Source organism: Andrena cerasifolii, chromosome 13 (genome assembly GCF_050908995.1).
Source record: "Andrena cerasifolii isolate SP2316 chromosome 13, iyAndCera1_principal, whole genome shotgun sequence".
Classification (NCBI taxonomy): domain Eukaryota; kingdom Metazoa; phylum Arthropoda; class Insecta; order Hymenoptera; family Andrenidae; genus Andrena; species Andrena cerasifolii.
The window spans coordinates 5,374,715-5,391,663 of record NC_135130.1 but is presented as its reverse complement, the minus strand read 5'-3'; the positions used below and the strand labels follow the sequence as shown (position 1 = coordinate 5,391,663).

The window sequence follows — 16,949 nt, the reverse complement described above, 5'->3', positions numbered from 1 at the left end:
TAACGTTGTAGATGCGATAACAAGTGGCCACCGGTTTAATTTATCGTACGACGAAGCGACCGTTCGCAACAAATTGCAATATTCTTCCCAGATTCGTTGTCTCGCGTCACCGAACAACATGACCGATGCTCCTGTTATTAAGGGGGCGAGAAGCATACAAATATTTCCGTTACGATTAGTCGCGGGCAATGCGGACGCCCGACTGCACCTGCATCTCTGGAACCGACACCATACATCATAACTTCGATCACGGGCTGGCTGCTGGTACAGGAAGAGCTTCAATAACGATGCAATCTCATTCAGATGCTAGCCAGCGTTAGGTACGAACGAGCACTTTCGCCGGAGGTTCCTTGAAACAAATGTGCCTTGAAAGTGTTAATCAATGTACTTTGGATGAAAGATAGCAGGTTCAATTGGAATCATGTTCTTTCAAGAAATCTGAGTCATAAGAAACGGTCAATACTTTGTTAAGTAACTACCACCCCCAGTAGCGTGCTCAGGATTTAATCTCAGGGGGATCCGAGCTGAAGGGTTAAACATACTTTTAAGGTACATTCAATAAAATTCGTTAGGTGATTATAAAAATTTACAAAGCTCTTGAATTACTTCAATCGCGGTGACTTGGGTGGGTACTTTTTTTTACCCACCCCCCAGTGGCAAGAATAAAATTATCAATTGCAGGGAAGATGAAGAAGGTGGAGGATTTCACACATTTTCGATTATTATTAAGATTAGGAAAGCTTGATGACAGGGAATAAGATTTCCTTCGGTATCTACTAGTGAATACAAGCTTGATGGATCTGATTAAGAGTTTCGACTTTTCTAGTTAAATCTTGGGGAAGACGTTCATTGTTTAATACCCCTAAGATGTATCACAAGAAAAAGTGAAATATTCAATATTTGTTTTCAAGGTTTCTAACCGTAGATTTATTTTGGCAGAGATAGTTTGCTCGGTTCGCAGCTATCGCTAATCGCGGCCAGGAATATACATGTCGTAAAAAGCATAACCGCTTTGCTGGAGCCGAGAAGAAGGGGGGTGAACGCAGAGGGGTTGCGTACAGCTCGCATTCATAACATCAGACGTGGGTAATAAAAGTCAGCACTCCCTCCCGCTCTTCCTACATCGTTCCCCACCTTCGCTTTGAGAACTGGGGTGGTCGTAGAGGCACGTAGGTGAATCAAAAAGCGACGAGGGTGAAACGACACGGGGGCATATTATTATTCTGTAACGTTGGGTGGATCCTTTGCCCCTCGAATTTTTCTCATAAACGTGCGCACACTTTTTGCACGTACACGTGTGGAAAGCTTGCACCAGTGTGGTTTCACGGTGACAATGCAACTATGGACGTTGGAAATCACTTGACTAGTCCATTTAAGCTATCCATGCTCACCTTGGGAGTCATTGGTAATTAAAAAGAATATTCAACAGACGATGTTTCAATTTTTTCAAAATTTCCCTACGATTCCTTGAAAATCAACAAGCTCTTCATATTTCCCCATAGCTAATAATAATTTAGAATACAAACTCTGTAGTCGCTTTAGAATACGGGGTAGGCTGGGCCGAAAACGGGGAAAAATATATATTTTTCAATTCTCACTTGGCATAGTGAAAAAAAATGTGTGACGTGTGTCAAAAAGCTTGCTGATTCTTTTTTATAATTTTAAAACGATATTTAGCCGCGCCCGGGGAGTCAAAGGGGTGAAGTAATGGTGAGGGGAAAGGTATCGACACTACCGGCTATACCTATAATATGCACTCCTTTTTGCTAGCGGGGCGCAGTGAAACATTGAGATAATTCAACAAAAAAACTTTTGGTTACTTACTAGCTTGGTAGAAACCGAATGCGTCCTATGATCTACAAAGACTATTAATTTGAAAAAAAAAACGACACATATAAAAAACGTTAAACATAGATTCAAAATTATAAAAAAAATCAGCGAACTTTTTGAAAAACCTCACACCTTTTTGTTCACCATGTCAAGTCAGATTTAAAAAATATATATATTTTTGCACGTTCTCGACCCAACCTACCCTTTAGAGTCTAAGTGGCTCGGCTGCTCCTGTTTTTCTTTTAATGAAAAAAAATCTAATTACTTTTTGTGCAGAGCTACAACTTCTTTTTACTGTAACGGGGAAAGAATCCAAAAAATTTTTCGGCCCAGCCTAATACAGGGGCAGCAGAATTGGTAGAAAAAGAAAATTGAAATCCATAAAGACTAATAAACAAGCTACTACAAGTATCAAACTTATAAATTCTTTTTAAATCACCCATATAATTCCTAATTTTTTTATAAAACAAAAGCCTTGCCATTTAACAAATACCTAAAAAAAAATTCACACACTGTCAAAAACTATATTTAAAAATAATTATTTATGACTTATAATTAAATACAAAGCGCGGCAAAAATCATTTTTGCCCAGAGCAGCGGAAGAGCTACATCGGGCCCCGATGGGACTGAAACTCATCGACGACGAATCGACGATACACCTGACGACCAACGTGACGTGTTAACGAGTGAAATAAGCAGCAGGAATTTCAGCGCGGATTCATTAAACGTTTCTTGCATGGAAGAGGGTGCCGATCCAGAGATCACACATGTTACCGTGGCCGATTAAAGGGAAGAATGATCGTATCTTCGACAGTCACTTTGTTCCCGGCATGTAATCCCCTCTGTATTGTGCGCCACTCGTCCGACGGGCCCCCCTCGTCACCAGGGGTCAAGTGTTTCCGCCCACTTAAACGCGCCGTGTTTCGCGTCGAAGCGGGAGGGGGGGACGCCATCGGAAGAATCGCAACTATTTCATTTCGGGACAGATTAGACGGATTAGCGACCGAGGACACGGGCGAAACGCTATTTAGAACTGTCGGTTATGTGACTGCATTCCGCAGGGGTCGCCCGGAGAATATTATTTTCCCGAAATCATCCGCGCAACGCCGCGAGACCACCGCGCCCGTTTTTATATCCCCTTTGTGCCCTCCCTTTTATGCTCCCGTCTCGCAACAAATTTGCGGCGGCCGTATCCGTTGTAATATCTTTGCATTGTAATATTCCGGCGTAACGCACGTGAATTCATGTTTATGAAACGCTTTCATACAGAATCCCATGGAAAAATCGCTTTATTCTCGGCCGCGGCAGTGACTGGTTGCTGGGAAACGTATTGGCTGTTCTTCCGAATGGCCCCAGTGGCCGATCGACGCGAGATTTGTAGGGAGGGGTGGGGAGGGTATTTGGACCCTAAATCTAAAATTGTTGCTTCGGGAATTTATTAGTTTACGAGATATTAATAAAAAAAACTTTTAGTATTTCTATTGACTTATTCCGACATTATGCATTCCACTCTCCAACTTGTTCTGGATATTAGTTTTGTTTAGGGCTAGATTAGTGCGGGGGGTGCGTAAAGCGACGTAAGTTTGGAGATTTGAACCAGAAACTTGGAGATGCGATCCATCCTCTTATACAGGGTGGATACCTATTACTTTATTGATAGGCAATACTCTAGGGGGTGATTCTACAGGTCAAAATAAGACGAAAATATAGAATACGATTTTTTAATATCGCGCTTCGTTTTCGAGAAAATTGGCTTTGAATTTCAGCTAAATATGGTTGCCATTTAAGTGTCTCAGGGGCACGCGGAGGTAAGGGGAACGCGTCCAGCTGTCCGTAGAACAAATTGGGGGCGGGCAGGATGAAACCCCGTTAGGGCTACGTATAAGCAGTTCAAAAAAGTAATTAGTAAAAAAAATTAACAATAATTTTTTATTAATATTTCGGAAAATAATAAATTCCCGAAGCTACAATTTTAGATTTAGGGTCCACGCCCCCTCCCCACCCACCCCCTCAAGCCTAGTGTCGATCGGCCATTCGGAAGTATATCCAACGTATTTTTCGGAAGTGATTCGTTCCTCAGTTCTCGCCGTTAATTTGTGGATAACGAAAGCGATTTTCAGGCGGACGGAACGATGTTATTACCCGTACGCGCGGTACTTATCGATACTGGGATCGAGTGCTTTAATTAAGTACCCCTTTGAGCGCGCGATATCTTTATCTACCGGCGAACCTTTCGTTATGTACAAAGGGATTAAGCGGAAAATCGGATTCAGACGTTTCATTTAGAGTGACGCTGAAGTCGAGCCGCGCTTTAAATGTAGCCGGTCAAAGAAGAATGTTAAACTTCGATAATGAACAATGCTTTGATGAAAGGGACACTGATTGCACGCGTAAAACAGAAGCATCGTGTAAATAACAAGCCACCTGCGCACCGAAAAGCAAATATTTTTGACACGTATCCGTTCACCGGTAACGAGCATTGTTCACCAAACAATTTAAAGTGAAAACCGGGTCGCACGATTCCTGGAATTGTCTGAAAAAATATGTATTTCTGTTCAAGAAATTGAGAAACTATGCTCTACGATGAATTTCCCATGCATTTCTGTAGACTTCGATTCGTATTCCGTAAAACACTTCATCGGAATTTAAATTGATTTTCAATTTAGGCGCGTAAAATAATTTCGAACAACCGCGTGGTAGGATAAACTACGAATTTTATAATAATTTCTAAGAAATCGTTTATAAGAATTGAGAGATTTCAAATTTTACGTACTGAAGGAGAAATTATCAACGAACTGTATTTATTTTCAAAGGATTAATGTTTTTCACCGAATTAGTTTCGGATAAGGTTATTTCAAGTTATCCCACTTTTTCCCCACACTGCACAGCGCGCTAAAAGAGGACAGACATGCATCACTCGTATTAGTGATACTTCAGGAAGTGATTGGTATAACCGCAGCTATTTTGGGGCAAAATCGGAAATAATATAACCTAAACCATATCTATCTCTTTCTGTCAGTATTTCTGTCTGTTTCTTTTAAACAATTTCTTTCTCTGTCTATTTCCGCTTTTGCTCCAAAATCGCGGCAACCAATCACCGACGATAAACGTTGATCCAATTACTCCCTAGAGGATCACTAACTCGTATGTCAAATTAAAAAACATCCTAGAAATATTTGTTAAAGAGAAACCGAGTAAAAACGCTGTCCTGATTTTACAAATATTAAATTCGCGTGGTATTAGTCATTAATAATAATTTCTTAGTAATAATTCCGCCAATTTTGTATTACTCGCTATGAGAGGGAAAAGGACAGGAGTATGTTGCTGTCCCTGTCGATATAGTTACCCGCCTAGCGCAAGGATTTATGGGAAAAATCTTGCAAAAGCTTGGTAGCCGCTGGTCACTTCGCGGTCTGTGCGTCCAAGTTCCGATTTTCACTAGATTTCTGTATTTAACTTCAGTGTTTAACGTTGACATTAGTTCAAATTGTTTAACGACCTTCGAGTAATCGTGGCTATTGTTTGTGACCCGATTCTTAGTTTATTTTTCAAGTTAGAACAAAATTTTCACAATCGCCTTAGTGACGCGCTTAGATCCCTATACCTCCCGATCACGTGTTAGAGATTTCTTTGTACTTTTATCAAATTTTGCTGCTCGACGCCCGCATTATCTTCTTAAATAGTTGGCTTTGTTATTAGCAAAATGTAAGTAGCAATTTGTAAATCAAGTTAATGAATTTTCTAGATTTTCGATGATACGATCTATTACAAGTTTGCAAGCCCTGTTCACTTTTTCGTGTGCATACTTCTGCTTGCGTTTCTTGCTTTGGTTTAACCGTTCTGCTTTATAGACAGGTAATAATTAACCAATTGTTTCACTATTTTGCAGATCTTCGTGGGTGGCTTTGTCAGCGGAACCGAATCGTCTGCTTCTCGCGAATGAATCGTTTCCTGACGGCGTTCGGCTTTCAGCGATCGGTGAGTCCTTTCATTTGTTATATTCTCTGTTTTTATGCATGTGTTCTGTAGCTGTATGTGTAATATTAACGGCCTGTAAGCTAAGATGAACTAACCCATGCTACGTACTAAGCTATGCTAACCTAACCCGGCAAAACTCTTTTTGTCCCGAAATTGCCCCGCTTAGCTTAGCTTCCAGGGGGATTCCCAGCTTTACTGGACATGTGAGGATATAATTGTCAGAAAATCGTTCTTTCTTATTATTGGAATATAAGACAAATGTTGGGCTTCCTTGTTTTAAAATTAAATACACTTTTCTGGGTGAGATGAGTTTGCATCTTTACATCAAAATTCCATGGAAACATTATGTTCGCTCCTTTGTCCCTATTATCAATGTATAATTGCTTGTTACCGACAATCCTACGTCATCCTTTGATTGTATCTATAATTTTGTTGATGAACAGCAGCGTAAGCTTATATTATATTTAGAATTATTAATAGCCGTCACACTTGTCAGGCATGAACAATGCATATAAATCAGGTGCGAAGGCCATCGTTAAGCTTAATATATATTTTAAATAACATGCATTCTGATTGACCAGAATAGACCAAATTACGTTTAATTTCACTCTCTAATTAATTCTCTAATTTCAAACTGTTTTATTTCGCAAATTATTATTTGTCATTTTTAATGGAAAAGTAAGGACACTTGATTAATATAAGAAAAGTGGTTGTTGATGGGGCCATTTACCTTAATACGAGAGAAAAAATATTCAAAATTAGCGAAGTACAAAATGCACGTATATTTTGAATAGTTTTCGAAATACAAAAGTTTACATTTGTAGTTGTTTCACTAAATTTTTATATATAAATATAACGCATATTGCTATCACGAGCAAAATAAATCTCTAAAGTGTACGTTTATATTTCTAAAAGTTCTGAGAAGCTTCTGTGATGTAATAGCATTTTTCCGAAAAATAATTCTTAATTGTGAACACCCTACACACTTTTCTTTCCTTTCAATTTCATTTTTAAGCATATCTGCAATATGAGAGACGCTTATGTTAGCAATATGCACCTGATCAAAAAAGTCTCTATATAATACACAATGATCGTGGTGTTTATATTTTTAATGAATATGGGCATTATTCATAACGGCATTTTCTGTGAAATGAAGAGAAAGTCTATTAATAATACAATGTGCTACAGAGTAGACCCTCGCTGTGTTGATAAAGTTGATTTTCGCAACTCTTCTGAGCATTTTTCCATAAAATATTCAAGAGGGCTTGTGACTTATTTTCAATGTTACACAAATGTGGAAAATATCGTTAGTTCTGGGTTGAGTGTAACAAGGGGAGGACACCATGTGGTAGAGGCTCATCAAAATCAGTGTCTACCACATGGTGTCCACCCCTTGTAAGTTAGGAAAATTATGGCTGAGGGTGGAAAGTTGTTAATCTCATATAAATACATTGAATAATGCATTGAGTGAATAGTAATAAGTAAAAGCACCTGAAACAAAGTTAAATGCATTCAACAGGTTAACGTAATGTGTATAGAGACTTTTTTGTCTGCGTGCATATGCATACAAATTAACGCAAAATATAATTTAAGAACTTATACATTTACGTATCCTTGCGACTAGAAATTAGAAATTTTTTAAACATTTCATATACATGTTCTGAATGTGTTTATTATTGTAAATGTTATTTTGATTATTCATAGTGCAGAAACTTATTAAATAATTGACCAACTGCATTCTTCAAACATTCATTACACAGAGTCATTCGTTTATCCTTTTTAATAAGTATGAGAGAAACTTTTAATGATAGACTTCTAAATTTCTACTGAGAGTAATAAAAAAATGATGGCGAAAATGTTTACAGAAATGTTGGATATTAACTTTGAGAATCGAATGTTAAAATTTATCTACACATAGGATATGAATAACAAAATCGTAATTTTTATGGAAACATAAATGACTAATTTTGTCATAAATTGCTAATGTCACTAATTAGTTTACGTGTTACAAAAAAATATTAAGTCATTGTAGTAAAAATCTATTATTATAAGTTTCTGCAATTGTTTTAAAGTCGTTATATATAATTTAATTGAAAAATCACAGCTTTCTTAATAGCTAAATACATAAATAGTCAGATATTTCAGTTTTACATAGCGTAGAGCGTAGGCTATATATTATGCATTAGAAGTGCAAAATATAGAGACAATTAATGAATTTATGTCTCATTAGGGCATTTATATTATTAATTATGGTTACAAATAGTAAGCTGTATGAGTATGTCATGGATAACTAAACTTGGCTATACAGTAATTGAAGTGGCAGTTATTTAGAAAATTACTAAATACTTTTAATATTGACGATTTGCGTGATCAATATTAAATATTGCAGACTTTACATTAGGTTTAGTCAAAAGCAGAATATAAAAAGTAGTAAGAATGAAATTTCCTTTGAGTTTTGAGTAATCTTTGGTAACTAGTTGATCGCATTCGGACATTTTACCAACGAGGTGATGTTTGTGGCATATTTTGTTGATTTGCTAATGACGGTCCACTGTATATAATCATTTAAGACATTTTATAAACGAAGTATCGTTTTCAGTAGAACGAGGTATTAGTAATTGGAACAAACAGTTTCCTACCTCCATGCAATAAGTGGAGTAAGTCTCTCTGTTAATCTTTGGTAGTTCCTTTCCAATTCTCGTTGGTAGTCTCGTTGATCTGGCCCAATCAGGTTCTTATTTCTTCTCAAAGCATCGAGGCACTTCTTTGAGAAATCCTTGAAACATAATCGCAGCTTGTGCTGCAGTCTAGTTGGCTGGGCATTCTGCTCTCTTAACCCAGAGAGGAACACAACCGCCACTTCTGCGGGTCCTTGATTAACTGTGGTTCCAATGCAGCCTTGCAGAACCATCTGCAACATCTTCGCATCAGGTGGTTCTTGAGCTGTGGCTGCAGCAACCTAGGAAGAATTCAATTAAATGAGTAAATTACAGAAAAAACATTTGTTCATTCTTTAAATTAAACACATACTTCTGCAGTCTTCTTCTGTATGTCTTCTATCGCAACTTCAATCGGACTTAGAACTATTTGCTTCCTAGCCACCACCCGTATTCTCGTCTTCAAGTAGGGGAAGTGTGTAGCTACTGTTAGAATTGTTTTACGCTTGCACTGTTCCCTTAGCTCGCCATGGGCCTTACCGCCAGGTGTAAAAGGTGTTGCGTATACAAATCGTTCTAAAAATAATTCGCCGATAACAATAAAATGCAAATTATTTCAGTTTATATTACTCAAAACGGCACTCACTGATATTAAAATTTCTATGGAAAATAGTTGGCCGGTGCCTGAGTTCGTGGAGTTCAAAGTATGGCTCCACGTAAGTAATCTGAACGTAGGCCTTATCAGGTTCCAGTTTACTGGGGTCCACAGGGTTCGAGTCCTTTATTATCACAATATTTTCAGTGCCAAATCTCTCAGCATAGAAGTTTTCAAGCCTTGAGAATATTTCTGGTAGTTTCGTCAGAGTAGGTTCTTTGTAAACGAATTCTTCACCAGCAAGATCGCCAAATCGCCCGCCATAGAATCCTACTCTGAAGTACGTGCCAAATACTCGCTTCCCTGCTAGTTGTTCCACGCGTGTATAAGCTTCATGAAGCTTCCTACAAGAACAGAAAACAGATTAGAATATGGATAACACATCCACACTACGCTTCAAGGATTTTATATTCAGTACCCGTGAATGTTCGCCAATTTTTTGTAATCATGCGCAGCTTCTGCTATTGGAAGCAACACTCTGTACACGTCAGGAATGGCTTCGTACATTCCGGCGGCGTGGAAAGAACTAGCAGCGTGTTCTAATAAACCTGCTAAACCGCTCTCCGAGAAATCTGGGCCTAAGCATAGGCCTTCTTCCCTTCTGGCCAGTACATCATCACCAACAGCGCTTTCCTCTAAAGAATTTGGGGTAACGGGGCACAGAGCAACAGCTCCAACTGGTCGACCACCACCTCCTGGTTCCAGGAGGTGCAAATATTCTGCTACCAAAGCTGCACTGTGCACTAAACACATTGCAGCTTCTGTATGATTCTTCCTTTCCATGTGTTGCTGGGCCATATTTGCCAACCACGTCAGCCTGAGATCTGGTGATCCTTGATAGCCCTTTGCAATTCTGCAGAATTAACTTCCAATGTGAAATGTGATCGAGGTTGAGAGTATTTGATGAGTATCGTCGGCTTTCAATTACCTGTACATGAGGTCTAACAGCATTTCTGGATCCTCTTGGAATTCCTTCATTTTAACCGTGTCGGATAAAATCATATGCAAATTGAATAGAAGATCCTTCACTTGCTCTGGGAAACTTGTGTCTGCCAGTTCTGTGTCCCTCTCAGCATACACTAGCACTGTCTTCAGTGCCCTTCTGAGTGCTCCTTCGCTGGGGGCCCTTCCTCTCCCGACAAGAGCTGATAAAGATGTTGTCACTTGCATCTTAACTCGTGCGAAATTCTGGAATCGGGGCAGCATCACAATGAATTCACGAGTTATCTTGCGCTGACGGAAATGGGTACTAGGTCCTAAGACACTTACATTACCAATCTCGAAATTCTGACGCATCAGTAAGTAAAGACTCGCAGCAGCATGGCTACGAACTGCGCTCAATGGGGAACTGCACCTAGTTAGTAACGTTAAACACAAATCGCCGCATCTTTCGCTTTCCTCGTCAAACAGTGCACTGTGATACTTAAACACCAAAGCACGTTGGGTGTTAAACATGTGTTGCAATACAGATGTGCTTTGATTTCTGGCTAGTGCTCTTAGAAGAACTTTCAACACTGCCCCCACAACTGCACCTGCATAATGTCCAAATATTGCGAGTGTGAAAATGCATCTGTAAACGTAATACCCTAAAGTTTCTCCATCACTTACCACCCCCTCCATCAGCCTGTACAACAGTCTCTAAAGTATCTAAAACCACAAGGGAGGCTTCAGCTGCTAAGGCACCTTCTATATGAGCATCTTGTTCCACTGCTCTTCCTTCTGACTGCTCGCATGACCTTGGAATTAGGAAATCAGCTATGAAGCAGATATTCTAGAGACATTCTCGTGTTCACATACCTGTAAGGCATCTGGTCTTTACGCCATCTCAACTTGTCTCCGCTCATTCTCTCCTTTCTACGAAGCATCATCTCGCTTCTGGCGCTTCCTTGGCCAAGGATCACATCTTCCAGCCTAGATCTGATATCGCTGGTCGCGGCAGCTTGCGGGGGCAGTCTCTTTAGTGCTTTCTTCCCCTTATATTCGAACGCTGCCGTAGCAATGTTCAGAACTTGAAGAAGACACAGTACACGCCTTGAACTTAACTCCGAACACCATTGCACCAGCGCTGACTGCTCCAACCCCTTCAGCATCCACAACACACACATGAGAAGATGTCGTGTAGCCTCAGAACTCAAGGAGACTCTGCACTGAGTTCCTGCAGCGTCAGCAGAAACGCCACCAGCTATGGCCAGAGCCACCGACTGCGTGATGGACCCTGATTCGTCAGGATAGACACTCTTATCCTTAGAATCCCAGTGATACAGCTGAGGCAGAGCATCCATTATGATGTTCAGAAGTGGCAGATACAGGGCTGCGACTCTGGCTTTAGCTGCAGGGTCAGAATACCTAGAGTCCACGTCGTGGTACGCCATGAGGTGTCGAACCGTTCCAATAGCCTTGTTCTGAAGCATGGGATTCGGGATTTCTAGAGTATTGGACAGGTCAGACAACACGATTCCCACCAAGAAGTGTTGCTGTCGAAACTCCTGGCTAAGCTCGGAGAATCTGGCGCGTTCCCCAGGTACTAGAGTTGATATCAAGCTCCCTGAACTGCCCGTGGATGGGCTGGGCGATGCTGGGGCAGACCCCGACGTGTACCCAGTCCCAAATGGCAGATTCAGAGCCACGTAGTGCTCATGGGAACACACTGTCCGCACAAGATCCAGCTTCAGCGCGAACAGAGCAGCCGAGTCTGGAATGTGCATGGATGCCTCTGACAAGGAGCAACAAGCAGCCCGAACCAGGGACAGAACGAACCCTCTGTCCATCACTGACAGTAGATCAGACAGAAAGCTACCCACGCTCGATATTAAATTATTGGGCACTCTGTTTTCCTTCCCGCAGCGGGATATCACTTCAGACGTTAGCGCTGCGGTGAGGGTCGCCACGTCGTCGCAGAATTGGGGCGAGAATCGCGTCTTCCTCGGCGCCTCTAGTATCCCCATCTCTGAGAGTGTCACTACCATAGACCGAACGATCAGTTCTAAGAAGAACCACGAGTACGTGACCGCCAGTTCACGTGCCTGGCCCGTGGACACGACCCAGTGCAATGCTAATTCCTCGTGCAGAAGCCTCCTGGTCGTTTGGCTGTTTATGGAGGGTGATTCTTGGCGCATGGACGCTGTTCGATCGAGTCCTCGAGAGTGCACCTCCATCTCTAGGTCCTCCAGGGGTAGGTCAGGGTTGCTCTGAGCTCTTATGATGTTCGGGGAGTGTGCCATTCTGGGTAAAGAGCACTGATAGGCGATGTACGTGGCCAAAAGAGCGTGTCTCCCATGAGCATCCAGTTGGCCATCTGGCAGATTAGTGATGTTTCGAACCAGTAACCCTATAGCCTCGAAAACTGTGGCTGCTACGTTCAGTGGCTGAGAGGGCAGCGTCGGTGGACGCACTAGGAGCGATATTAACTGGTCGAGTAATTGGGGCAGCGATCGTACTAAAGCAGAGTGCGACGATCTTGCCAATTCTAAGAGCGCAGACTTTAATTCAGACTCCATTCCAGCCTCGCCAATACGCGGAGGTACTTGACCAGTTTCCAAGTAACCGCACAGAGACAGAAATCTGTAATTCATTTTCGAAATGAGTAACTACGAATCGATGGAGCTCAGAGGATATCAGAACAAGTACCTGTCGATGTATTTATCTTGAGGATGAACGCTGGAAACTGGTTCTAAAATCACTGTGAACACGCCCCTGTGGGCGTCCACCCATCTTGTACCTGGCAAAAGCACATCGGGTGCTATGTAGGAGTAATTTGGTGGGGGTGGGTCCAGCATTGCTGGAAGACTGAACTCGCCAGATTGTAAGTGCCCGTCCCTCAAAAGTGGCAGCCACTGAACAGAATAAAAAGTTGTTAATAGTAGGTTTCTCACGAGTTTAGTCGGTTTTGGACGTGATACTTAATTGCCCTTACCGTGTACGCAACAGCAGTTTCAACATTCGGTTGCTCTGCCTTCTTCTGGCAGCTGATGTGGTAGAACGTGAAAAGCAAATGATGCTTGGCACTCAAGTCTGCAGGGAGCCGGATTTTCACTTCGTCGTAGAAATTCGGGTTTCTATTGTGATAGGACACGGAAGTGAAGCACTCGTGGGTCATTTCTGGGCATGAGGATCTTCCAAAAATCGCGGTAAGAGCATCAGCTTCTTGTTCGCCCCCCATTAGCTGCATTCTCACAGCGATATTTCGTGCAGAGCCTGTCCTGGAGCTAAAGTTTGCCTCCTGCAACAGGCAACACATGTTTAACTCACAAACGGACGTTGATAACACGAATTTAATGTGGGTGAATCCTTACTTTGGGGTAAATGTAGAGGTGATTACGATACGTTAAATCGGGCGACACCACTTCGCTTGGGAACTCGAGTATTTCTTTAACTGGCCGACTTTTCTCGTCTGGATATGGCACTAGCCTTCTAAGGTCAGTATCCATACACCTGGGCAATTCTTCGGGCCTGGGGCTAAGGTCTAACTTGAGTATACCTGGTAGACATTTCAATCGTTTCAAATTAGATCCAGGCCTTCGTAACTCAACTAAGAGTTTATAGAGATCTTCGTCTCTCAAACGTTCGCTCTCTTGCTTAAAGAAGCTTGAAACGGTCAATGTAATGGGCCTGGAAAACACAGAGCGATATAATACACAAGCAGTAGCAATTTACGTTGCCATTAGAAAAGAATGTACCTAAACGTGTCGAGGCAGTTGGCAAAGTCGTCTGGCGACCAACTGCGCCTTTTGTCGGAACTCCTTCTCTCGAGAGAACCTCTCCGAGTTGGCGGCTCTACTTTTTTACGCCACTGTTCCAGTCCACCCGACTTTCTGTCTAATGACCCAGCACTGCCAGTGCTGTCTGTGTCTCCTCCACCACCTATCACGCCCGAAAGGTGGATGGCAGTCCATGCAAGTGGCATTCTGTATCGACCCAATCTTTCACACGCGGCTGCAGCAGCTGCTCTCACCTATTTTCGGTGTAAATTTGTCGCATCAATAAATGCAGCTCGTACTTGGCTTAATCATCCGCGAAATACTCCACCTTATCCTTATTTTTGTCCTCTCGCAAATATGGTTCGGCGCATTCTGAAATGTCGCCCTGCAACACTTTCTCGAGTCTGACAACCAGGAACAAATCTGGGCTCGGTTTGCTAATACTCATGACACAGCTCCGGGCCAAAGTACTGGCATCGCTGTACGCGATATGGCCGCTAAGCATCCTCTTCAAACCTTCGGAATTCATGTCCACGTAAAAGTTCTCGGATACCTGCGGTGTGAGAAAGTACGGCGACTATATCCAGTTCGTTTTCCAGCATTTAAAGTTTCTGAATACCTTTTTCTTCTCTCTGGCGTCATACAATGCCAGACTTGCGAAAATTGGTTCCACTTCCAATTCCAGCTTCAATTGTAGACACTTCACGAGGATCTTGTGGGAGAAAGGTTCTGTTGGTTCTGGTGCAACACTAATTTCTTGCCACTCGTCGTCTGGGGAGGCTGGAGGTGCGTACAGTGGAAACAGTGCTTCCTAAAATCGATTAACAGACGAGGAGTACAAAGACCAGATCGTGTTAGTGCAGGCTTGGGAATTAAGTGAACGGGCCTGAGGCTCTCCAAGCACCTAGGCCCCCGAGGGGGCCAAGACGCGCGGCGGGAGAAAGAAAGCGTTGCCTCTGAAAATTGGCCGCCGGGTTCACTTAATTCCCAAGCCTGTATTAGTGCATTCGGTACACACTTGACGATCTTCCGAGCGCTTCTGCTCGTTCATTTGATCGATGGTCTCGGGGCAAACACGATCCAATAAGGTTGGAAGAAGAGGATCATGCTGGGAATGCCTGAGGTCCAGACTCGCCCAAGAACCTCTCGGTGTGTCTCCGCAATTTGATAAGTCCTCCTCTTCATTGGGTGACCCCGAGCCGTTTGTGTCCTCTTGATCCACCTGTTTTGCATTCGCTTTAAATTATTGTTTCCATGGTCTGTAACGTATACTTGCTTAAATGAAACACCTCAAAGTCTTGTCTCGGAGTATCTTGAAGCAGTCTGTCCCTTGTGATGGGGGACACTCTGCGCTTGTATTTTCTGTGCACCACTACCCAGTCAGAAGTGAAGCTCTCAATGCATCTTCTGACGTAAGGAGACACCGTGTCCCTAGAAATGGAATTAGTTCAGTCAAGAATGTGGCGATAGCAGTCTTGTTTTTTAATGACATGGATCTTACAGAGATTCATATGGAACAACTGGTTCCTCTGTTCGAGCTTTCCTTTTCACCACTTGCAATTCCACATCTTCAGGTGGGAAGTCTAATATTGGTTTTAGAGGATCTCGGTCAAGGACTGACTGGTGCTGGGCTAAGAAGTCCTCGTAGTCTAAGGGCTCCAATACTTCGCATAGTGACATCTTAATGGACCATATTTGCAATGAAATCAAAGTGAATAATTTGAGGATTTAAAATGCACATCGTTTGGATAGGGTGAATCAAAATGCACTACATACCGTCGAGGAAAAGCCCGAGAAGGTACTGCCGCTCTTGGATAAATCGCGAGAATACGAGGTAGAGCTGGCAATCTGACGTCTCACGTCAGCTGCGTGCTGTTTACTCAATTTTTGAGTAAAAGCCCGTTGCACGGATGACATTATAAATGCCGTGGTAAAATACTCCTTCGATGAAATCCTGTACGATCGATTTAAAAATGAAAAGATTCAGGGAACTCGGAATATATCGAATTCGTTTTAATAGAACTCCATTGTTGATGCGTGCTACTTTGCAATGTTTTGTCGTGGTGATTATTGAAACAAGTGCATGCATTATATCGAAATACACAGCGAAGTGCACGATTGTCGTAAATTCAACGAAGAGTGGTCTACAGGAGTGAGAAATTATACTTACGTGACTTTATGTTCACTAAAAGTCCATTGTGCAAAAAGTACGAACAATCACGAATGGATATTATTAATACACTATTTTGACAGTTCTTGTCATAAAATTGTTGAGCCAGGGCTCACCAGGGCTATGCCTTTGCCACGCCAAAATTCCTATTAACACCATAGAAGTAATGGTGTAGAGAGACGACCAGAAATACAAAGCAGTCGCCCCCCCTACTTGCTTTCCTCCTAAACCATCTGCTCACGGTCACCAGCGCCAGCGGCGTGCAACGAGTTCACAATTACTCAGAGTTAGGAACGATGGGGCCTAAGTGATGGAGGGGGAAACACCTACAGGAGCGGTGGTAATGGCGCGAACTGACGTCAGCGCCAATCCAGTCAAGTGGCCCCAACGCGAAGACAGCCACTGCCAACCAACGTCGCCGGGAAATAGATTATCGACGCTGGTTGGCCGTGGCTGGCTTCGCGTTGGGGCCACTTGACTGGATTGGCGCTGGCGTCAGTTCGCGCACACATTACCACCACTCCTGCAGGTGTTTCCCCCTCCATCACTTAGGCTCCATCGCTCCTAACTCTGCAATTACTAATGTTGCGCGATTTCGGCCGGTATTCATAGTCGTAACTTATTCTTAAGCAAATGCTTAAGCATTCGACATCCTTTACTAGCTACTAGGTTAGTAGAGGATGCCGCATGCTTAAGCATTTGCTTAAGAATAAGTAGCGACTATGAATACCGGCCTTCGTGTGGATTTTTAATAAAAGGCAAGGTTCGTGCCCGTGGTGCGTTAATAATAGAGATATATAAAGGCCTTAATAATAGAGATATTTACGTGTAAATTATTAAACATTTCACAGTGGACTTATAAAACATAAAAGCTAATCTCAATTTAAGAATATGCTCTAGAGCGTTCGGTAAGTTGGAAAGTATCGTATTTCGATGTATCGATACTGTATCGCTATCGCTAT

At 42.3% G+C, this 16,949-nt stretch overlaps 2 protein-coding genes across 5 annotated transcripts in view; one reads left to right on the top strand and one right to left on the bottom strand.

The window, feature by feature from the left end:
• Positions 1-16,949, top strand: part of LOC143375821 (vanin-like protein 1) — a 208,133-nt gene that overhangs the window by 187,274 nt on the left and 3,910 nt on the right. For 2 of the 4 annotated variants that reach the window (XM_076825331.1, XM_076825330.1), the window contains exon 1: positions 5,760-5,808. The exons of the other annotated variants lie outside the window; for them this stretch is intronic. In XM_076825331.1, the coding sequence (XP_076681446.1) occupies positions 5,770-5,808 (39 nt within the window). In that variant the 5' untranslated portion in view covers positions 5,760-5,769. Of the gene's footprint in view, positions 1-5,759; positions 5,809-16,949 lie in introns of those variants that run through there. 4 annotated transcript variants of the gene reach the window in all.
• Zir (dedicator of cytokinesis) lies at positions 6,567-16,161 on the bottom strand. The gene is made up of 20 exons (XM_076824962.1): positions 15,988-16,161; positions 15,594-15,771; positions 15,319-15,497; positions 15,107-15,248; positions 14,836-15,039; positions 14,437-14,628; positions 14,146-14,370; positions 13,797-14,071; positions 13,413-13,728; positions 13,034-13,339; positions 12,748-12,953; positions 10,918-12,681; positions 10,729-10,856; positions 10,390-10,652; positions 10,049-10,308; positions 9,539-9,973; positions 9,112-9,464; positions 8,839-9,041; positions 8,448-8,767; positions 6,567-8,359 (listed from the first exon to the last, which is right to left on the bottom strand). The coding sequence occupies exons 2-20, from the start codon at positions 15,732-15,734 to the stop codon at positions 8,305-8,307; spliced, it is 5,967 nt and encodes a 1,988-aa protein (XP_076681077.1). The 5' UTR covers positions 15,735-15,771; positions 15,988-16,161; the 3' UTR covers positions 6,567-8,304.